Here is a 23,140-nt window from a genome sequence, read left to right on the forward strand (position 1 = left end):
CCCGCCCGGCTTCCTCTTTCTCCGGCCGGCAGCCGCGCCGGGTCTGCCGCGCCCAGGGGCCCCCGTCGGGCCGAAGCGCCGCCGCAGCCATGCATACCCCGGCTCAACCGGCAGCCGCCCCGGTGAGTGAAGGGGCAGCCTCACCTAGTGGTTGAAGCGGGCCGGGCTGGGGTAGGGGGGTGCCCCGGGATCCCTTGGTGCTGCTGGGGGGGCGGTTGCAGTAGCAGCTCGGCGCCGCTTTCCGAGAGCGTCTGGGCATGTGCAGAGTGTCTGAACTCTCCTAGTGAAGAACTGCGCGCAAAACGCCCCCTGGCGCAGCTGGTGGGAAGGATTTTTTCTTGATGGTGGGGTCGCTTCTCGCTTCTGCCCCCAAAATCTCTCCACCTGATGGCCTTAAAGGAACCCCAAAGTCTATTTTTTGCCCAGATTTTGCCCCCTCCTGAGCCAAGATTGGATGGACTTCGGGGCAGAGACTTCCTACCTCAGAGCCCAGAACGGAGATGAGCCCCAGCAGCACCCCACTTTCTCTCCTAAGTCAGGATTCTTCCAGCTTGGGGAGGGGAACCTAAGTCCCTCGACGGTCCAGACTTCGTCTCCAGAGTCTCCCCTTTCCAAAGAAGGAGATTCCAGATAAACATTAGGGAGAAATTTCTGGCTGTTAAGAGCCGTTCGGCCAAAAGATGGTCTCTTCTTCACTGGAGCTTTTAAAGCGGAGGTTGGTGGCCATCTCTCAGGGATTTTTAAAGCTGTGATTTCTACATTGTGGGGGCTGGAATAGATGAACCCTGGGGGCCCCTTCCAAGCTACAGTCCTGTGGTTCTTTTCCTTCCTGCTGCTGATTTTCTCACCTATTCACACCACCTGTGGAAGCCCAACTCCACCTTTCGTTATGCCCTGCTCTGATCTGAACCGTAAAAGCTCCTGGCGTGGCACACCCAGCCTGTTATTGAGGATCTGTTAGGAGAATCACGACAGACCTGTGTCAGAGGAGAGACAGGGCGTCGCTCCCTCAGTTTCATCTAACTTCCTGCTACTGCACCTTTCTGCTATCCCACCTGTGTTATGCGAGGGGGTGGCCCGACATGGGAGTTGTTGCATCTGGCCTGACTCCGGCATACTGTGAAGGGAGCCCTGCCTCTCTCAAGAATGCCAGCTTGTCTCCCTTTATTTATTTATTTTTAATTAAAATGTTGTTAAGTTGCTTTCCTGGGCAAACATCTATCCAAAGCAGCCAGCAAGCAAAACAACAGAAAGAGATTGTAAGAAACAGTTTGATGCAACATCAGCAAAAAAAAACCAAAAACCAAGGTAACGCTATTCTAGGCTGCATCCACAGAAATCTAGGGTCCAGATCAAGGGAAATCATTGTCCCTTTCTGTTCTGCCTTGGTCAGACCACATCTGGAGTCTTGGGTCCAGTCCTGGGCGCCACAATTTAAGGAGGATGTTGACAAGCTGGAATATGTGCAGAGGAGGGCGACCAAGATGATCTGGAAACCAAGCCTGATGAGGAACGGTTGAAGGAGCTGGGTATGTTTAGCCTGGAAAAGAGGAGATTGAGAGGAGATACGAGAGCCATCTTTAGATATCACCCGGAAGATGGTAGAGCAAGTTTGTTTTCTCCTGCTCTGGAGGGTAGGGCTCGAAGCAATGGATTCAAGTTACAAGAAAAGATCCTGACTAAATATCAGGAAGAACTTTCTGACAAATAGCCCTGGCCCAAACCATTGAGAGCATTGTTGTTGATGTTTAGTCGTGTCCGCCTCTTCGTGACCCCCTGGACCAGAGCACGCCAGGCACTCCTGTCTTCCACTGCCTCCCGCAGTTTGGTCAAACTCATGCTGGTAGCTTCGAGAACACTGTCCCACCATCTCATACTCTGTCTTCCCCTTCTCCTTGTGCCCTCCATCTTTCCCAACATCAGGGTCTTTTCCAGGGAGTCTTCTCTTCTCATGAGGTGGCCAAAGTCTTGGAGCCTCAGCTTCAGGATCTGTCCTTCCAGTGAGCACTCAGGGCTGATTTCCTTCAGAATGGAGCAGGGGTTTCCTGCCTTGCCAGGGTGCTTGCATGCCGTTGCCAGAAGCCTGGGACTGAAGGGTTAACCAGGCAGCCTGTTGCTCTTTCGAGACCAGCTCTGTTTCCTCTTTTGAAGTTTGGTAACTTGGACGCAGCAAGGGCTCTTTGAAAATGGGACGCGTCATCCTGCCTTTCAGCAGCGCAGCTGGGCCCCTTTCCACAAATGGGAGCAGAACGCCTTTCATTTGGCGCAGCAAGGAAAACAGCGCACACCCCCATTTATTCAGTAAAAAGAGTGAGCGAGTGTTTGGCGAATCTTCAAGGCTGCGAAACCAATCTTCCCTTCAAAGGCTCCTCTGCCTGGCTGAATCCATAGGGATTCAGGAAGTTCCAGGTGGCAGAGACCCCCACGGACCTCCACCCCACTTGCAGTCTTCCCTGGGGGGCATCTGGTGAGCCACTGTGTGAACAGAATGCCAGACTAGATTCCTCCATCGCAGCGGGTTGCACTAGATGACCCCTGGGACCCCTTCCAACTCTGCCCTTCTGTGATTCTAGACAGGTCTTTAGCCTAGATCCAGGCTCTTCTTAGGTGCACATTCAGAAGGACGCGCGGAGGCAGCTAGGGGTGGTTCAACTCTGCGCCTGCAGTCGGAGGCAGCCATAATTATAATTATAATTATAATTATAATTTATTTACGGTATATCCCGCCCTCCCCAGCTGAAGCCGGGCTCCAAGTGGCTAACAGCAATAAGAGTAACGCAGTTTACATAAAATTGCAATTGATTAATTGAAATACATTCTAAAATCAATTCATTTTTTTTTGTAATACACAGTTTTATTAATTTTTTAACATATCAGTTCCAACAGTCATACGACATAACTTCTCATCTTATACAATATTTTTAGACTTCTATCAATGCCTATGATAATATCCCTTATTATGCATTTCTTAATTTCTATATTGCCTTTAATTATCCTTGACTAATAATTCTCCTCATTATCTTTCTTGCAGTATTTCAAATGATTCCCCTTACAAAACTTCTTGCAATCCTACTAGCGTAATCTGTTCAAAAGTCAATTCATTCTAAAACCGATTCAGAATCAAATTCACGGCAACCGTTGGGCTAGAGTTCTATGAGGATTACAGAAGGAGAGAGGGGGTCAGACTGTGCTTTGGCCAAAGACCTGCTTCTGAATGCCGGTTGCTGGAAACCACAGGAGCGGAGAGCACTGGTCTTGTGTTCGAATCCTGCTTGCTGGACTAGATGGGCCACTGGCCTGATAACGCAGCCGAGTTCTTCTGAGCTGCCACAATTATTATTATTATTATTATTATTATTATTATTATTATTATTTATACCCCACCCATCTGGCTGGGCTTCCCCAGCCACTCTGGGCGGCTTCCAACAAAATATTAAAATACTGTAATACATCAAACATTAAAAGCTTCCCTAAACAGGGCTGCCTTCAGATGTCTTCTAAAAGTCTGGTAGTTGTTGTTCTCTTTGACATCTGATGGGAGGGCGTTCCACAGGGCGGGTGCCACCACCGAGAAGGCCCTCTGCTTGGCTCCCTTTAACTTGGCTTCTCGCAACGAGGGAACCGCCAGAAGGCCCTCGGCACTGGACCTCAGTGTCTGGGCAGAACGATGGAAGTGGAGACACTCCTTCAGGGCAACAGGACCAAGGCCGTTTAGGGCTTTCAAGGTCAGCACCAACACTTTGAATTGTGCTCAGAAATGTACTGGGAGCCAGTGTAGATCTTTCAAGACCGGTGTTATATGGTCTCGGGTTATATGGTCTGCCATTCAAGGGTTGAGCTTTAAACTGTGACGCAAGAGATAAGAAGAGCCGAGCTTCTGGATCAGGCCAGGGGCTCCTGCAGTCCACCATCCTGTTCTTCCAGTGGCCAAGCAGATGCCCCCAAGCGGAGCCCGAAATCAGGACCGACAGGAGCACAGCAGCGGCGCTGCCCCGCCCCTCCTAGAACTTTCAGCTATAGATACTTGCAGGTATCGCTGCCTCTGACAGCAGAGCATCTACGAATGCACAGGACTAGCCTGTTGAGCCACTTACTGGACTTATCCAGGTGACGGGGTCATGGAGAGACTCTCCCGCCTGACCCCTCGCTCCTCCTGCTTCTGTACACCAGCCATATGTCCTGTCTCCGACAGTGTCATGGTCTCGGGCGTGCACACCCAGATATTATAATAATAATAATAATAATAATAATAATAATAATAATAATAATAATAATAAATAAATTTTATTTATACCCCACCCATCTGGCTGAGCTTCCCCAGCCACTCTGGGTGGCACACAATTGAGTGTTAAAAACAATACAGCATTAAATATTAAAAACATCCCTAAACAGGGCTGCCTTCAGATGTCTTTTAAAGAGAAGATAGCTGCTTATTTCCTTTACATCTGGTGGGAGGGAGTTCCACAGGGTGGGCGCCACTACCGAGAACCACCAGAAGGCCCTTGGAGCTGGATCTCAGTGTCCGGGCTGAATGATGGGGGTGGAGACGCTCCTTCAGGTATACAGGACCAAGGCCATTTAGGGCTTTCAAGGTCAGCACCAACACTTTGAATTGTGCTCGGAAACGTACTGGGAGCCAATGCAGATCTCTCAGGACCAGTATCATGTGGTCTCGGCGGCCGCTCCCAGTCACCAGTTTAGCTGCCGCATTCTGGATTAGTTGCAGTTTCCAGGTCACCTTCAAAGCGCATTGCAGTAGTCCAAGCAGGAGATAACTAGAGCACGGTGTATCTAATTTGTGAGGAGGGAAAGGGACTTTGCACATGCTCAGAAGCAGTCTCTGTGTCATGCCGCATGCTCTCAGCGCCGAGGCTTCGCTCCGGCCTAATATTTGTTGGTGGGTTTAACTGCATTTCAATCCCACCTTGTTCTCCAGGGAGCGCAAGGTGGCACGCATCATTCTCCCCGTCCCCTTGCCGTTTAATTGCCACAAGAACCCTGCGAGGCAGGATAGGCTGAGAGGAACGGAGGGAGGGAGGGACTGGCCCAAGGCCACCCAGTGTGGGTTTAGTGCCAAGCAGGAATTCAAACCCTGGTTTCTCCCAGGTCCTAGTCCGACATGCTAACCGCTATACCACGCTGCCTGACAGTGATCCTCTCTCAATTTGCACAGTGTTGGCATGTGGCATCTGTTAAGCCTATTCCCTCTCTGATCCTTGCAACCCAGCCAGGTAGGTGGAGAATAATAATAATAATAATAATAATAATAATAATAATAATAATTAATAATAATAAGAAGAAGAAGAAGAAGAAGAAGAAAGGTGTTCTCTCTTGCTGTTTTTGAGTTTTGCAGGAAGTGGTGCCAAGGGCTTTCCACATTCCTAACCTATACGATCAGCAACTGAATCTATAGAGATCCAGTTTTTAACTGGGGAAACCCAGCCAGGTGGGCGGGGTATAAATAACAAATTATTATTATTATTATTATTAATTTATTATTAACTGAAGTTCTCACCCTGGGCCAGCAGGGGGATACTGTAGATAGTTTTCACTCAGGTCCACATATGCAAATAAGGGATTGAAAGTGACGTTCCATGATTGGATAGTTACAGAGAGTGGTTACTGTTTCTTTGTAGTTGAGCTCTATATAAGCAGGCTGGCTGAACCCTTTAGTTCAGTTCTGTTCTGGCCTGTGAATAAACAAGAGCTGTTTGAAGAATCGCTGTGTCATCTGATATGTTCACCCACAACTAAACAATTATTATTAACTCCTGAGCTGCCTCCCCACCTCCCCCCTGGGGCTTATCACACGAAATCCTCTGATGTGCCCTGGCCTGGCCCAACTGGATTATTTCTGCTTTTATCATCCGTTTCCTTGGAGGAAATGAAGGCCAAGTCAATGAAGGCCAAGCGATGATGACTGGCGGAAGGGGCCCACCGCGTGTTGCGCCCGAGTGGAAATTCGAACCCGTCTCTCTTGCCTGGATAATACAAAAGTTTGAAAGAGTGAAACGCTTTTGGGGAGTGCCCTGTTCAACAACAAAGGGGCGGGCCTGCCTGGTTCCCCCTTGTGCATTTTAGCGTCAGTGACGCCTCAACCTCTTCCGCCTACTTGGCTGCTGCAATGCAGGAATTGCAGATAAAGTTCCCAGAGAGATGGCCGTCCAACTTCCGTTTAAAAACCTCCCCCAAAGGAGGGGGCCAAATGATGTCACAGAAGGCGCTGAGGTAAAGCAACTGAGGTGTGGAATTTTTGGAAATTTAGCTTTTGGAAATCTTCCAAGGAAAAATAAATAAATCTGGATACCTTTTGGAAACCTTTGAAATCAATACATTGAAAGGAAGTCTGATCATAGTCTTGGTCTTTTCCCCATTCCACATATAAGGGAGTTTTTGTTAAATTATCTTACAATAATTACGTACTGAACACTCACTGCTCTTTTTAATTATACAGTTTTAGATTAGTTGAAGTATAAGAATGCAAGTTAAATACAGTCATACCTTGGGCTACAGACACTTCAGGTTGCGTTTTTTCAGGTTGTGGTCTGCCGAAACCCAGAAGTACTGGAATGCGTTACTTCCAGGTTTCGGTGGTTGTGCATGTGCAGAAGCGCTAAATTGCGCTTTGCGCATGCGCAGAAGTGCTGAATCACAACCTGTGTGTGTGCAAACGCACCACTGCGGGTTGCGAACATGCATCCCACACGGATCACATTCGCAACCCGAGTATCCACTGTACTACGGCAAGAAAAATGAACGAAATATGTTTTAGTCAGACTGGATTGGTGTCATTTTAGTTGTTTCAGATGGCACAAATTTTAAAAATGTGAATGCATATCAATTTTAGAAATGCATACATTTCCCTCCCATCTTGCATCACTAAAATATATTGTTATATTGCGGGTGGAGGGTGGGGTGATTCAGAGTTCTTCTCTGAGGGTGCAAAGCGATCCTTCTCACTGCACCTGTGGAATCCAGCGGCTCTCAAAACCCGCCAGGTTACGAAACCTCGTTCCTGGGAACTGCTGTGGGCCTGTGGTCTGGATCCAACCACACGAGGAGTCAACAGGGTGCCCTCAGCATGACCTGCCCGGCACTTCTGGGAATCGCAGCGGGTGCAAAACAGGAAGCTGGCGAAACAGACCAGAGACATTTGCTGGGCTCCCAGGGGCCGTTGCTCGACTGCTGCCTTCCTTCACTAAGCTGGAGATCTTCAGATGTTTTTGACTGGTTGGAGTTAGGCATCCAAAACACTATGAATTCCGGTGTGAGCTGCATTTTTTCTGCATTTTACGACAAATGCTAAGCAAGAAACACATTCCCCCCCCTCCCTTCTTTCATAAACAAGAGATAAGGCACAAGCGTCGTGTCTGACAAAAGCATAATAAAAGTTAATTCGGGGGCTAAACTAAATTTGAAGGCGCTGGGCGGATCTTTGCACCCCGGCGGCACATATGCTAAAGACAGCCCTGCACCCTCTCTTCCATGGTGTTAGAATTCCGGTTCCATGTTTGCAGTCATGGGATTGTTGTCTATCACATGACGGTGTATGTTTTCATTCCACAGAGTGGGAAGTGACGGAGACAGGATGTTTGTGTTCCTGCATTCCGTGAAGTGGGACTGTTGTCCTTTGTTCTTTTTTCTCTTTGCTGTCTGATGCTGGAGAGAGAGGGAGCCATGTTGTAGTGCTCCGTGTGTGTTTATATGTAAATAAAGTAGATTAGCCAAAATGCTGAGTTGCTGAGGTCTGTCATGTGCAAGGTGCGCAAACTCTGTGGATCCCTAAGTGTGCCGGTGTCTGTTGGCATCGGTCGCTATGATGTTCGGGCTGAAGAAAGCTAATTAAGCTCCTGAAAGAATGACCAGGAGGGAGAGAACATGCCAGTCAGGCATGTGTCTCTGCCAGGGTCCTACTCGAGTGTAGGCTGAACTCCTGACAACTTTTCCTCTTGTCAACTTTTTCAACTGCGTATTATTTCATAATCCATGGCCTCCAGGCATTGTTGAGTGGGAAGGGAGCCTGAGGGCATCTAGTCCAACCCACTGCAATGCAGGAATTTCAGCCAAATCTTCCCTGACAGACGGTCACCCAACCTCTGCTTTAAAATCTCTGAGGCAGGAGAATCCACAATCTCCCGAGGGAGACAGTTCCACTGAGCTAAAAAGTCCAAAATGCTGTATTGGGTATTGTTGTATTTTCCCAATTCCTTGCTACTGAAAAACCTAATGGTAGAATATCTGCAGCTAGCGAAGGTGACAGGAAGGATAAGAGGCCGACCGAAACAAAAGGTCTATAAGGCGTGGAGAATCTTTAAAGAATACTTTACAAACTATGGTATAAAAGGAAACATCTTGGCAGAACTAGACTGTATAAATATAAGTTATTAGGGAGATAAAAAGAGACTATATAAGAAATATGCAACCGTGTGGTATAAGTTAATTGATAAAGTACAGTGAGATTAATTGGAAGTCATTTTTAATTTCTTTATAAGTTTTATAATTGATTTCAGTATCAGGATTATAAGTGATGTTATACTAATTTTGTTGTTTCGTATGTTGTGGTTTGTTTGATTTCTCCATTGTTTGTTTGTTTGTTTGATTGATTGCATGCTTGCTTTTTTGTTTGTCTGTTTTCCCATAAATGTATTTATTTTAAATCAATGAAGATACATTTTAAAAAAAAAGTCCAAAATGAAATGCTGCAGCCTTTTTTTGCAGCGCCTCCTTCCTGCCTTGATTTCCAGTGACCCTCCTTCTTTCTCCTCCAGCTGCCGGGAGGGGCCGTCCTGATGAACGGGGCACCCCTGGAGCGGGTCCCCCCGTCTCCTGCCAGTCCAGCCCAGAGCCAGCTGTCCTTCCAGATCCAGCCGGTGACCCCGGTCCCTGAGCCCAGCCAGCCCCGGGGGACGTGGGGAGGGAAGTACGAGTTCCTCCTCTCCTGCGTCGGGTACTGCGTGGGACTGGGCAACGTGTGGAGGTTCCCGTATCTCTGCTATCGCAACGGGGGCGGTGAGTGGCTCGGATGCTTTTGGCAAAGGGGGGCCTCATGCTTCTAGTCCCTAGGGTGGCGGCTGGAGAGCTTGAGGTGGGTTTGGCAGAGGGTGGGGAGCTAGGTCCTTGCCTGAGCTCCATGGCTTGCTCTTGGTCATTTATTATCTACCGTATTTTTCGCTCCATAAGACGCACCTAGTTTTTAGAGGAGGAAAACAAGGGGAAAAAATATTCTGAATGAAACAGTGGATGCATGATATTTGTGGTCCATGCTGCAGCCACAGACATGTGATTTGACGGTGAGTTTGGGGTAGCCCAATGCAAAAATCCAGAGGATCCATGCTTTGTAACCACGTTTTTGCGCCATTGCGACCCCACGAAACAGTGGATGCATGGTTTTTTTGGTGCAGGCTGTAGCCATGGACATGCTATGTGATCTGATGGTGAATTTGGGGTGACCCAATGTAAAAATCCTGAGGATCCATAGGCTTTTACCTCCCCCCTCCCAGGCAGCCTCCTTTATCTCTAGCGTCCCTTATCTCCTTCCCAATCGCTTGCCGATCAGCTGTTTCCTTTCAACACTCCCTTCCCTCTTGTTTGCCTTAGGGTCTTTTCCTTAGCTGGAGCAGTTTTTTGCTCCTCCTTTTCTTCTAATTTCTCTCCTCATTGCTTTAATCTTCCTGTCTCCTCTCCTTGCAAGTTCACTGTCTTTTCCTCCCCCCTCCCAGGCAGCCTCCTTTATTGCTAGCGTCCCTTATCTCACTCAAGAGCGCATGCCAATCAGCCGCTTTGTTTCAACAGCCACTTCCTTCTTTCAAAAAAAAGCATGATCTGCTTTTCGCTCCTGGGCAATTCAGCTCCAGGGACCACGCATTCGCTCCATAAGACGCACAGACATTTCCCCCTTACTTTTTAGGAAGAAAAAAGTGTGCCTTATGGAGCAAAAAATACAGTATTTATTTATTTTTGGAATTTATATACCGCCCTATACCCGGATGTCTCAGGGCGGTTCACATAAAAGGATCCACAGTATATAAAATAAAAATAAAAGCCATAACCCAATAATACACCCCCCGCAAAGAACCACATTTTAAAAGGGTATAGGATGTTGGTCAGGTCAACCAAAGGCCTGGTTGAAAAGGAATGTTTTTGCCTGGCGCCTCAAGGTGTATAATGAAGGCACCAGGCAAACTTCCCTGGGGAGAGCATCTCACAGATGGGGAGCCACTGCAGAAAAGGCCCCGTTCTCGTGTTGCCACCCTCCGGCCTTCTCGAGGAGGAGGCACACAAAGAAGGGCCTCAGAAGATGATCTTAGGGTCCAGGTGGGTTCATATGGGAAGAGGCGGTCCTTGAGGTATTGCAGTCCTGAGCCATTTAAGGCTTTATAGGTCAAAACCAGCACTTTGAATTGGGCCCGGAGACAAATTGGTAGCCAGTGCAGTCGGACCAGGATCGGTGCAACAGGTTCAAACCGTCTTGTTCTGGTGAGCAACCTGGTTGCTGAATTCTGCACCAGCTGAAGTTTCCGAACCGTCTTCAGATGCATTGCGGTAATCTAACCTTGAAGTTACCAGAGCATAGGTAACAGTAGTTAGGCTATCCCTGTCCAGATAGGGGCATATCTGGGCCACCAGCTGAAGCTGATGGAAGGCACTCTGGGCCACTGAGGCCACCTGAGCCTCGAGCGACAGCAAAGGACCCAGGAGGACCCCCAAGCGATGAACCTGCTCCTTCAGGGGAAACTTAAGCCAATTTTACAGCCAGGGCGCAGAATCTGTGCGCTTTTAGGAGGATTCACAGCTTCTGTTTCTGCATCTCTGCATCTTCCCTCCTGTGGTTTCGCGGGACTTTGCAGCCTCGCCCCAAGGAGAGGCTGGTGCCCAACTGTCCCCATTGTACCCTCTGGCGCTGCCACCCTAAAGCAGCTGCAGTTGAGCTTGCCCTGGCAGTGCACCGAGGCTGCTCCTCTTCTGGGCAAGACTTGCAAAACATCCCTTCTCCAACGGTCTTAAACTTCAGAAGGCAAAGCTGAGAGCAGGTCTCCGAGAGTGGCGGGTATTTTCTCTGCATCCCACCAGGCAGTTCCACAAACCTCCAGAATATAAAGGAGAAATTGAAAGTGCAGGCCCCCGGCACTTGCAGCAAACCAGGCCCCAGGCTTCAGATCTTGGGAAATCCTTCTGCGTTTCGTCACCAACATCTCTGCAGTTTCCGCCCTCGGGGGATGTTCCAGCAGATGCAGCTGGAGGCACTAAACGCCTTTTGAGCTTGATGCATTGCAAAGAGGAACGGGCCGGCCTTTGCCAACCTGGTGCCCTCCATATGTTGAAGCAGAGCATAGCCGTTGTGACTAGGAGCCATCACTAGCCCTCTCCTCCTCTATGAATTTGCCCAATCCTCTTTCAAAGCCATCCAAGTTGGTGGCCATTGCTGCCTCCTGAGCCAGAGAGTTCCACAGTCCTTCCTTTTCTCTGTCCTGAATCTCCCCACATTCAGTTCACTGAATCCTGACAAGACAGAAGTACTATTTTGGGGGGACAGGGGGCGGGTGGGTGTGGAGGACTCCCTGGTCCTGAATGGGGTAACTGTGCCCCTGAAGGACCAGGTGTGCAGCCTGAGAGTCATTCTGGACTCACAGCTGTCCATGGAGGCGCAGGTCAATTCTGTGTCCAGGGCAGCTGCTTACCAGCTCCATCTGGTACGCAGGCTGAGACCCTACCTGCCCGCAGACTGTCTGGCCAGAGTGGTGCATGCTCTAGTTATCTCCTGCTTGGACTACTGCAATGCGCTCTACATGGGGCTACCTTTGAAGGTGACCCGGAAACTACAACTAATCCAGAATGTGGCAGCTAGACTGGTGACTGGGGGTGGCCGCCGAGACCATATAACACCGGTCTTAAAAGACCTACGTTGACTCCCAGTACATTTCTGAGCACAATTCAAAGTGTTGGTGCTGACCTTTAAAGCCCTAAATGGCCTCAGCCCTGTAACCCTGAAGGAGCGTCTCCACCCCCATCGTTCTGCCCGGACACTGAGGTCCAGTGCCGAGGGCCTTCTGGCAGTTCCCTCACTGCAAGAAGCCAAGTTACAGGGAACCAGACAGAGGGCCTTCTCGGTGGTGGCGCCCGCCCTGTGGAACGCCTTCCCACCAGATGTCAAAGATATAAACAACTATCTGACTTTTAGAAGACGTCTGAAGGCAGCCCTCTTTAGGGAAGTTTTTAATGCATGATATTTTAATGTATTTTTAATCTTTGTTGAAAGCCGCCCAAAGTGGCTGGGGAAAGCCAGCCAGATGGGTGGGGTACAAATAATAAATTATTATTACTATTATTATTATTGGACATCCACAACTTTTAGCATTATGGGAGAGGGAGGAAACTTTCCCTCTGTCCACTCTCTTCTTGCAATGCTCAATTTTTTAAACTTCAATCATGTCGCCTCTTCCTGGTCTTATCCCCAAACTGAAAACTGCTCACCCACGGCACCAATCCTGAACATCTGCTTAAAACAAGGGGGAATCAGTCGTCCTGCTTAGTCGAATTAAGCCATGCACAAGTTTTGGGGTTCGCCCCCCCATCCCTGACTAAAGGCCTGCCTTGCGTCCCACAGGGGTGTTCCTGATCCCGTACGCCATAATGCTTCTCTTCACTGGGCTGCCTCTCTTCTTGATGGAGCTGAGCCTGGGCCAATATGGCGCCGCAGGACCCATCACCGTCTGGAAGTGCTGCCCCCTCTTGAAAGGTAGGTGCTCCCAGGTGCAGCTTGAAAAGTATTGCTGTTCGTATTTCCATAGTGATCAATTGATTCCTTTATCTCTCTTGCAAATCGCCTTGAAGGTTTTTTTGGGGGGGCGTGGTTTTCCGTCCCTTGAGGACAAATCCTGTAACCCTTTCAAGACTCCGGGTTCCAAGACCTGTGTCCAGCCACTAACCGCAGCTAAATCTGCAACATACCTGAGCATACCTGGTAGACATTTAACCCTTTGTAGCTCCTCCTGTCTTTGTCCACGAAATTTAAAGACTCCTGCTTCTTGGGAGAAGAGCAATGACAAACCTAAACAGCATCTTAAAAAGCAAAGACATCACCTTGCCGACAAAGGTCCGTATAGTGAAACCATGGTTTTCCCAGTAGTGATGTAGGAAGTGAGAGTTGGACCATAAAGAAGGCTGATCACCGAAGAATAGATGCTTTTGAATTCTGGTGCTGGAGGAGACTCTTGAGAGATTGAGCAACGCACAATTCAGACAGCCTACCTCCAGGTTAAACAAGCATTTTGTTGAGACTTAAAGATAGGGATCATTGGTTCTTGCAGCCACCAATAAAAACTTCGCCACTGCTAATGTTCTAGCGTTTGTCCGGTCTGCCAATAGGAACTTGACATAGGGAGCCTCTGATTTTCCCGGGAAAGGTACCAGCAAGGGTAATGCCAGTTCAGTCCTGGCTTGCTTGTATTTTGCACAGTGCAGCAAAATATGTTCTATAGAATCAATGTCTTGGGCACAGGAGCAAAGTCTGTCCTGGTAGGGAACTCCTCCCAACCTGCCATCCAATACTGCAGAAGGAAAGACGTTAAATAATAAATTATTATTATTATTAGATGACCCTCGTGGTCCTTTCCAACTCTTCCATTCTATGATTCATAGAATCATAGAATCATAGAGTTGGAAGAGACCACAAGGGCCATCGAGTCCAACCCCCTGCCAAGCAGGAAACACCATCAGAGCACTCCTGACATATGGTTGTCAAGCCTCTGCTTAAAGACCTCCAAAGAAGGAGACTCCACCACACTCCCTGGCAGCAAATTCCACTGTCGAACAGCTCTTACTGTCAGGAAGTTCTTCCTAATGTTTAGGTGGAATCTTCTTTCTTGTAGTTTGGATCCATTGCTCCGTGTCCGCTTCTCTGGAGCAGTAGAAAACAACCTTTCTCCCTCCTCTATGTGACATCCTTTTATATATTTGAACATGGCTATCATATCACCCCTTAACCTCCTCTTCTCCAGGCTAAACATGCCCAGCTCCCTTAGCCGTTCCTCATAAGGCATCGTTTCCAGGCCTTTGACCATTTTGGTTGCCCTCCTCTGGACACGTTCCAGTTTGTCAGTGTCCTTCTTGAACTGTGGTGCCCAGAACTGGACACAGTACTCCAGGTGAGGTCTGACCAGAGCAGAATACAGTGGCACTATTACTTCCCTTGATCTAGATGCTATACTCCTATTGATGCAGCCCAGAATTGCATTGGCTTTTTTAGCTGCCGCGTCACACTGTTGGCTCATGTCAAGTTTGTGGTCAACCAAGACTCCTAGATCCTTTTCACATGTACTGCTCTCAAGCCAGGTGTCACCCATCTTGTATTTGTGCCTCTCATTTTTTTTGCCCAAGTGCAATACTTTACATTTCTCCCTGTTAAAATTCATCTTGTTTGTTTTGGCCCAGTTCTCCAATCTGTCAAGGTCGTTTTGAAGTGTGATCCTGTCCTCTGGGGTGTTAGCCACCCCTCCCAGTTTGGTGTCATCTGCAAATTTGATCAGGATGCCCTTTGATCAGGATTCTACGATTGATTTCCCCTCTTCTTCCTCTGCAGGGATTGGGATCGGAATGCTGCTGGTCTCCTCGCTGGTCTCTCTCTACTACAACATCATCATTGCCTGGACCTTCTATTACCTGGGCATGTCTTTGCAGAGCCCCCTGCCCTGGTCCTGCGATGCCCCACAGAACGCCCACCTCTGCCAGTTGCAGGTGCACTTGGGGAGCAGGGTGTGTGTGTGTGTGTGTGTGTGTGTGTGTGTGTGTGTCTGGGAGAGGGTCTCCCCACCCCTCTTCCCACCTTGGATCAAATCTATGCTGCCAGGTGCCATAAGAAAGCTGCAGAGATAGCGCAGGATAGTGCGCACCCTGGAAATTATCTCTTTCAGCTTCTGCCTTCTGGAAGAAGGTCCAGGGTTATGTAGACTAGGACCAGCCACCTGAGAAACAGTTCCTATTCAAATGCGATTTTGGTTTTAAATGCAGTGTAAGGTAGTCTTTATGTGAGTATATTTTATTCAATTATAGGGCATCAGACTTTAGGGGCTAACCAGGCTGGGATCGCAGGCTTGTGGGTTTTTAAATGTCTGATGTAGATTTTTTTAAATTTCGTTCTTTTGTATGGGACAATAAAGATGATTGTTGTATTGTATCATATCCTGTGAACCATTTTGCCTGGAAACATAACTTTATAGAATCAGGTCTTCTAGCCCAACCCTCTGCCGTCCTGTAAGCAAAGGGTTCTGTCGCACCAATGAGCCACTTCCCACAGCAGAAATCCTTGGGGAACAGGTTCGGGGGTCAGCGAAGTGCAGGGCAGGAACTTGCCCTTGCTGGGCGACTCTGGGGGGCCGGACAGTCACTGCCTCTCGGCCCATCTCGAAGGGCTGTTGTTGGGGATTGAATGAGGAGGCGGAGAACGGTGCAAATGCACTTTGCTCAACTGCTTCGCTATCATTTCAGAACGAATCCTGGGCCAACGCCTCTCGAGTCAGCGCCAGCGAAGCCTTCTGGAAGTGAGTGCTGTTTTTATTTACCAATGTTGTTGTTGTTCCCTGAAGGTCCCCTTGGGGTTACCCGGGGGAGGGAGCTCAGAGCTGACCACCTGACTGCCGTTCCTGCAGGTTGGCCACTGGGGGGGAAAAAGGGGGCCAAGCTGGACTTCTTTTGGGTTTTGTTTTGGGCTGGGCGTGGAGAAAGGGGGCTGGTTGGGGATGGAGTGCGCCCCCCTGACGGCCTCCTGTCTCCAGCCTTTCCGCTTGTTCTTCCCAGCGAACAGGTCCTAGGCGTGGTCCACAGCACCGGCCTGGGCGACCCTGGCCCCGTGAGATGGCCGCTGGCTCTGTGCCTGCTGCTTGCCTGGCTGGTCATCTTTCTGTGCATGCTCAAGGGAATCCACAGCTCAGGAAAGGTGAGCGACTTGGGGGGGGGGGACATCTGTGAGAGACATCGTCCTTCAGAAAATAAAACAAAGTTTCTAGTGCTCATCATTCGGAATCCTCTTTCCATAATTTCCCCCATGCTGACAACTGTATATTGTACACCAAATCCCTTGCCAGTCGTATCTCCTGATACTGAGTCAAACCAATGGCCTACCTAGGCCAGTGTTGTCTGCACTGGCTGGCAGCAACCGCTTCCCAGGCCTTCATGCAGGAGTCTCTTCCAGCCATACCTGAAGACTCCAGTAGGTGGATTGAACCCGGGACCATCTGCATCCCAAGCCAATGGTCTGCCGCTGAGCTACGGCCCTTCCCTCATCACCTGCCATCTCCTGCCCCACCCCCAAATGCTGTCAGTCATCACCTGTCCATCTCCCTCGCTAAGGCTCTGGCTCTGGCTCTGGGTGCCCAAATTTGGGGGGGGGTCAGTCCCTTGCCTCCCCTGCTCTCCCCTCCCTTGAACTCCTGTTGGGGGGGGTCTGGGGCTGGCTGTTGGGATGCATCCAACAAAACGGGGGCAATTTGCTAGCCCCCAGCTGGCTCCAGCCCACCGGCCGGTAAGCTGGGCGATCTCCAGTCCCTTGGCTCAGCATGAAACAGCGACCCACAGCTTCAGAAGCTGGAGCACGAGTAAATAACACTGCGCAGACAGAAGTGGCAGGAGATGACTGCGAGAGCATATTTACAAGCAGTTTATCGGGTGGCGCTGTGGGTTAAACCACAGAGCCTCTTGGGCTTGCCGATCAGAAGGTCAGCCGTTCGAATCCCCGCGACGGGGTGAGCTCCCGTTGCTCGGTCCCTGCTCCTGCCAATGTAGCAGTTTGAAAGCACGTCAAAGTGCAAGTAGATAAATAGGTACTGCTCTGGCGGGAAGGTAAACGGCGTTTCTGTGCACTGCTCTGATTCGCCAGAAGCGGCTTAGTCCTGCTGGCCACATGACCCGGAAGCTGTACGCCGTCTCCCTCGGCCAGTAAAGCGAGATGAGCGCCGCAACCCCAGAGTCTGCCACGACTGGACCTAATGGTCAGGGGTCCCTTTACCTTTTACCTTTATTCAGCATACATCAGGAAAAAGGAAAAAAACATGTCTTCTCCCCTTCGTGTCCAGGAGCAGGCAGCAAAAGCAATAGCTATACACACAATCGGAAGTTCCCAGCAAGCTGTGGTGGAGTGTAAACAGACATGTGACATATAATAATCCACACATCTGTTTTAAGGTGGAACAGAATATCAATATCCTAACACACACACACACACACACCCCGCTCAGAGCCTGTCCCTTGTCTCCCCACCCAGGTGGTCTACTTCACAGCGACCTTCCCCTACATGGTCATTGTGGTGCTGATCATCCGAGGAGCCACTCTGGAGGGATCCATCGAGGGTGTGCGATTCTACCTCTCCGCAGACTGGAGCCGGCTGAGCAGTGCTCAGGTACGCCTGGCAGGGGGGTTCTTGGGGATGGGGGGTGCGACACTGAGGTCCAGCTCCGAGGGCCTTCTGTCGGTTTCCTCCCTGCGAGAAGCCAAGTTACAAGGAACCAGGCAGAGGGCCTTCTCGGTAGTGGCTCCCTTCCTGTGGAACGCCCTCCCATCAGATGTCAAGGAAAGAAACAACTATCTGGCTTTTAGAAGACATGTGAAGGCAGCCCTCTTTAGGGAAGCTTTTAATGTTTGATGGACTACTGTAGTTTTTAATGACTGATGTTTTAATGTATTTTTAATCTTTTGTTGGAAGCCGCCCAGAGCGGCTGGGGAGACCCAGCCTGATGGGCAGGGTATTATTATTACTATTATTATTATTATTATTATTATTATTATTATTATTATTACAGTGGTACCTCGGGTTAAGTACTTAATTCGTTCTGGAGGTCCGTTCTTAACCTGAAACTGTTCTTAACCTGAAGCACCACTTTAGCTAATGGGGCCTCCTGCTGCTGCCGCGCCTCCAGAGCACGATTTCTGTTCTTATTCTGAAACAAAGTTCTTAACCTGAAGCACTATTTCTGGGTTAGCGGAGTCTGTAACCCGAAGTGTATGTAACCTGAAGCGTATGTAACCTGAGGTACCATTGTATTATTATTATTATTATTATTATTATTATTATTATTATTATTAACAACTATTATCAACAACTATCTGATTTTAGAAGACTTCTGTTTAGTGAAGTTTTTAAATAAATAATAAATTACCGTATTTTTCGCTCTATAACACGCACCCGACCATAACACGCACGTAGTTTTTAGAGGAGGAAAATCCGTAGGCATGCCACCCGTAGGCATTCCCTCCATAACACGCACAGACATTTCCCCTTACTTTCTAGGAGGAAAAAAGTGAGTGTTATGGTGCAAAAAATACGGTAGTAGTAGTAGTAGTCTGCGATAGGGACGCGGGTGGCGCTGTGGGTAAAAGCCTCAGCGCCTAGGGCTTGCCGATCGAAAGGTCGGCGGTTCGAATCCCCGCGGCGGGGTGCGCTCCCGTTGCTCGGTCCCAGCGCCTGCCAACCTAGCAGTTCGAAAGCACCCCCGGGTGCAAGTAGATAAATAGGGACCGCTTACCAGCGGGAAGGTAAACGGCGTTTCCGTGTGCGGCTCTGACTCGCCAGATGCAGCTTTGTCACGCTGGCAACGTGACCCGGAAGTGTCTGCGGACGGCGCTGGCCCCCGGCCTCTTAAGTGAGATGGGCGCACAACCCTAGAGTCTGTCAAGACTGGCCCGTACGGGCAGGGGTACCTTTACCTTTACCTTTTAGTAGTCTGCGATGCAGAGTCCAGGACAGGCAGCACGGATAATCCAACTTTCATGTTCACAGAGAGTTCCAGTTTGGCACAGTGGTTAAGAGTGTAGGACTCCTATTATTTACTAAATTTGTATCACCCTTCACTCTCAGGGCGGTTCACAACATAAAATGACAATATGAAAACACAAAATACATAACAAAAATAAGAACAAACCCATCGTCCCCCTGCCACAAACACATTTAAAAGGCTGTGGAATATTAATCTGCCCAAGGCCTGGTTGAGGAGGAACGTTTTTGCCTGGTGCCTAAAGGGGTCGAATGAGCCTCCCTGGAGGGGGCCACCGCAGAAAAGGCCTGGGTGAGTCTAGGGTTCAAATCCCTACTCGGTCATGGAGCTCGGTGGGTATGGCTTTGGGCCAGTTGTTGCCTCTTTCTGCTGAACCTGCCTCTCAGGGTTGTTGCGATTGTCAGGAGCTCAGCCTACACTCGAGTAGGACCCTGGCAGGGACACATGCCCAACTGGCATGTTCCCTGCCTCCCTCCTGGTCGATCATTCAGGGTCTTCAAAAGCTTTCTTCAGCCCGAACATCACAGCGACCGATTCCAGCAGACACCGGCACACTTAGGGATCTGCAGTCTTTGCAGCTTGCGTAACAGACCTCAGGAACTCAGCATTTTGGCTAATCTACTTTATTTACATATAAACACACACGGAGCACAGCAACATGGCTCCCTCTCTCTCCAGCATCAGACGGCAAAGAGAAAAAGAACAAGGACAATAGTCCCACTTCACGGAACACAGGAATACAAACATCCTGTCTCCGTCACTTCCCACTCTGTGGAGTCAAAACATACACCATCATGTGATAGACAACAATCCCATGACTGCAATCATGGAGTGGGAATTCTAACAGTGATGATAAAATGGGGAGAACCATATTCACCACCTGGAGCTCTTTGAAGGAAGAGGGGGCTGTAATGAAACAAATTATAAAATTTGAGTTTCTAATCTGGCCTTTGCTGAACTGATGCCCTCCAGAGGTTTTGGATTACAGCTCCCATCAGCCCAGTCTGGCACAGCTGGCTGGATCTATAGTGCAGAACAGCTGGAGAGGGGTCCCCAAGGGGCATCTAGTCCAACCCCTGCAATACAGGAATAACAGCTCAGTCACCCCAGTTCAGTTCCGGCAGCCTTGTTTCTTCTCCCAAGAATGTATGCTCAGGGACACTCTTTTCTGCAGCGCCACATGGCTTTTAATGTGTGCAAATGAAGAGGGTGGCAACTTGGGGAATCGGTGTTGCACAAATCGCTCCACAGGAGGGTTGGGAAGTGAATTTTGGGTTAAAAAAATCTCTTTCCACCCCACCCCAGGTCTGGAACGATGCTGCCTCACAAATCTTCTATTCCCTTGGCATTGGCTTTGGGGGGCTCCTTTCTATGGCTTCCTACAACAAGTTTGACAACAATGTGATCAGGTAAGAGACTGTCGGGCTGCGAGTGCTCCAAAGGAAATCTACAAAATGCATTCAGAAAAGAAAATAATTCGCAGCTCTGAACCCACTTTGTAGATGATAGATAGATAGATAGATAGATAGACAGATGATAGATTAGATAGATAGATGATAGATAAATAGATTTATATATGTTGTTGTTGCTTAGTCATTTAGTCGTGTCCGACTCTTCGTGACCCCATGGACCAGAGCACGCCAGGCCCTCCTGTCTTCCACTGCCTCCCGCAGTTTGGTCAGACTCATGTTTGTAGCTTCGAGAACACTGTCCAACCATCTCGTCCTCTGCCGTCCCCTTCTCCTTCTGCCCTCCATCTTTCCCAACATCAGGGTCTTTTCCAGGGAGTCTTCTCTTCTCATGAGGTGGCCAAAGTATTGGAGCCTTAGCTTCAGGATTTGTCCTTCCAGTGAGCACTCAGGGCTGATTTCCTTCAGAATGGAGAGGTTTGGTCTTCTTGCAGCCCATGGGACTCTCAAGAGTTTCCTCCAGCACCATAATTCAAAAGCATCAATTCTTCGGAGATCAGCCTTCTTTATGGTCCAGCTCTCACTTCCATACACCACTACTGGGATGCACGATGTAGCTCATAGCTTCTCTGAGTTGTTTGAGCCCCTTCGCCATGACCAGGCAGTGATCCATGAAGGAAATATCTATATCTATCTATCTATCATCTATCTATCTATCTATCTATCTATCTATATCTATCATCTATCTATCTATCTATCATCTATCTATCTATCTATCTATCTATCTATCATCTATCTATCTATCATCTATCTATCTATAAAAATATAATTCTTATTAGAGTTAGGGGTGAGATAATATTACCCAGCCCAGGTCCCTGGGCAGACTATGATGACATAAAATTAAATGTTAAAACAGTTCAAAACAAACAGCAATTGCAGCTAGAGTGGGTCCTAAATATGTCTCTCAGGTGCCAAAGAGGCGTGTCTTCAGCACATAGTATCCTAAGACTACATAGTCGAAAGGGACCCCCAAGGGTCATCTAGTCCAGCCCCCCTGCAAATGCAGGAATCGCTGCTAATTGAGGGACCGAATGCTCCCTCCCTCCCTCCCTCCACGTCTTTTCCTGCAGGGACACCTTGGTCATCGCCATTGGCAACTGCTGCACCAGTTTCTTCGCCGGCTTCGCCATCTTCTCCATCCTGGGCCACATGGCTTGGCGGAAGAAGGTCCCTGTGGGGGAAGTGGCAGATTCAGGTAGGGGGGCAGGAGGAGAAGGAGGAGGTGGGTCCTCGTCTGTTTTGGGAGGGGCTTACATCCTGCCAATCAAAGCGGGGAATGATTGGAGAGGATAACTTGGATGGGTCGCTTCCTCACCTCCTCTCTGAATAAGCCTTCTGCTTGGGAGTCCGGGACCAAGGTGGGATTCGAACCCAGAACTCCTCGGTCCACCCTGCTTCCCCTTGACAAGTGTGGCTGTGGCATCCAGGGCGTAAATCCCAGGTGCCTCGGGTGTGGCCTCGTCCTCCGTGCCCTGCAATTGATTCTGCCAAACACAGCTGGATTAACGGCCCCAAAATCTCTCCTTCCTTCCGTCCTTCCCCAGGTCCAGGTCTGGCTTTCGTGGCCTACCCAGAAGCCCTTGCTTTGCTGCCGGGATCGGCCTTCTGGTCCATCCTCTTCTTCCTGATGCTCTTCACACTGGGAGTGGACACCTTGGTCAGTTCCAGATGTTCCAGATGTTGCTCTGGGTACCCCTCCTTCCGCAGGCCCAAGGCTAGCCAGACTCTGCGAGAGAATCACAGAATTCCCGAGTTGGAAGAATCAATCCAGTCCAACTTCCTGCAATGCAGGAATGTGCAGCTGACCCCAGACAGGGATCGAACCCGCAGCCTTGGCGTTATCGGCGCCACGCTCGAACCCACTGGGTTATGTCAGATGAAACCACAGTTTTAAAGGCCAGTCCAATAACTGGGGTGGGGAGACATTCAGACATGGCCAACACTACTATAAGAACACCAGTTGAGCCTGCAGGATCAGGCCAGTGGCCCACCTGGTTTCCCCGTGGCCGAACAGATGCCCATTATGGGAAACCTGTAGGCAGGAGCTGAGCACCAGAGCAAGTCTCGCCTCCTGGGGTTTCCAGCAACTGAGATTCAGAAGCATCACTGCCTCTGGCTAGGAGCCATCGATGGTCCTCTCCTTCTCCATGAATTTGTCTGATCCTCTCTTAAAGCCACCTAGGTTGGTGGTCTTGTGGGAGGGAGTTCCATAGATCCTTCCTTTGTGTGTGTGGTTTTTTGGGGGGGGGCATGCTCTGATAATTGGCAGGCCCGAGGCAAAAAAGGTGCATGGCGCAAGTGGATGGGACCAGTCTTACAAGTGCGTTTTGCACAATTTCATTTTGCGGGGAAGTGCATGTCAAATTGTAACCCATGGAAGGAGGTGGGTAGGTCAGAATGGCGGGTAGGCAGGCGCTGTGGGTGCTGGACTCCCCACACCCTAACTGTGAATGTTTCTCATTAAGTTGTCATTTTGGGGAAGGATTGCAACGGTAAAAATGAATGTGCTACCCAAAATGTTGTTTTTGTTTCAATCAATACCAATAATTAAAGGTGTGACGATATTTAAAGAATGGCAAAGAGTATTATCAAGATATGTCTGCAGGGCAAGAAGCCTAGAATAAAATTTAAGATTTTAACGGATGCAAAAGATAGAGGAGGCTTTGCCCTGCCAGACCTAAAGTTATATTTCGAGGCTGCATGTCTTTGCTGGGTGAAAGAATGGATAAAGTTGGAAAATTCAGAACTTCTGGATTTAGAAGGATATGATAATAGATTTGGTTGGCACGCATATTTATGGTATGAGGAAAAAAGAGTGCATAAAGGTTTTGAAAATCACATTTTCCGAGGTCCGCTGATTGAAGTATGGAATAGATACAAAAATTTATTAGAGTTTAAAACTCCATTCTG

At 49.0% G+C, this 23,140-nt stretch overlaps 1 protein-coding gene across 1 annotated transcript in view; it reads left to right on the forward strand.

Moving 5' to 3' along the window:
• LOC128412050 (sodium-dependent proline transporter-like) overlaps positions 1–23,140 on the forward strand; it is a 31,732-nt gene continuing 8,592 nt past the window's right edge. The window contains exons 1-10 of the mRNA XM_053384880.1: positions 1–122; positions 8,769–9,009; positions 12,605–12,736; positions 14,579–14,733; positions 15,484–15,536; positions 15,793–15,931; positions 17,255–17,389; positions 20,067–20,170; positions 21,301–21,425; positions 21,775–21,887. Coding sequence (XP_053240855.1) covers positions 90–122; positions 8,769–9,009; positions 12,605–12,736; positions 14,579–14,733; positions 15,484–15,536; positions 15,793–15,931; positions 17,255–17,389; positions 20,067–20,170; positions 21,301–21,425; positions 21,775–21,887 — 1,230 coding nt within the window. The 5' untranslated portion in view covers positions 1–89. The remainder of the gene's footprint in view (positions 123–8,768; positions 9,010–12,604; positions 12,737–14,578; positions 14,734–15,483; positions 15,537–15,792; positions 15,932–17,254; positions 17,390–20,066; positions 20,171–21,300; positions 21,426–21,774; positions 21,888–23,140) is intronic.

This window comes from Podarcis raffonei, chromosome 4, assembly GCF_027172205.1.
Source record: "Podarcis raffonei isolate rPodRaf1 chromosome 4, rPodRaf1.pri, whole genome shotgun sequence".
Lineage (NCBI taxonomy): Eukaryota > Metazoa > Chordata > Lepidosauria > Squamata > Lacertidae > Podarcis > Podarcis raffonei.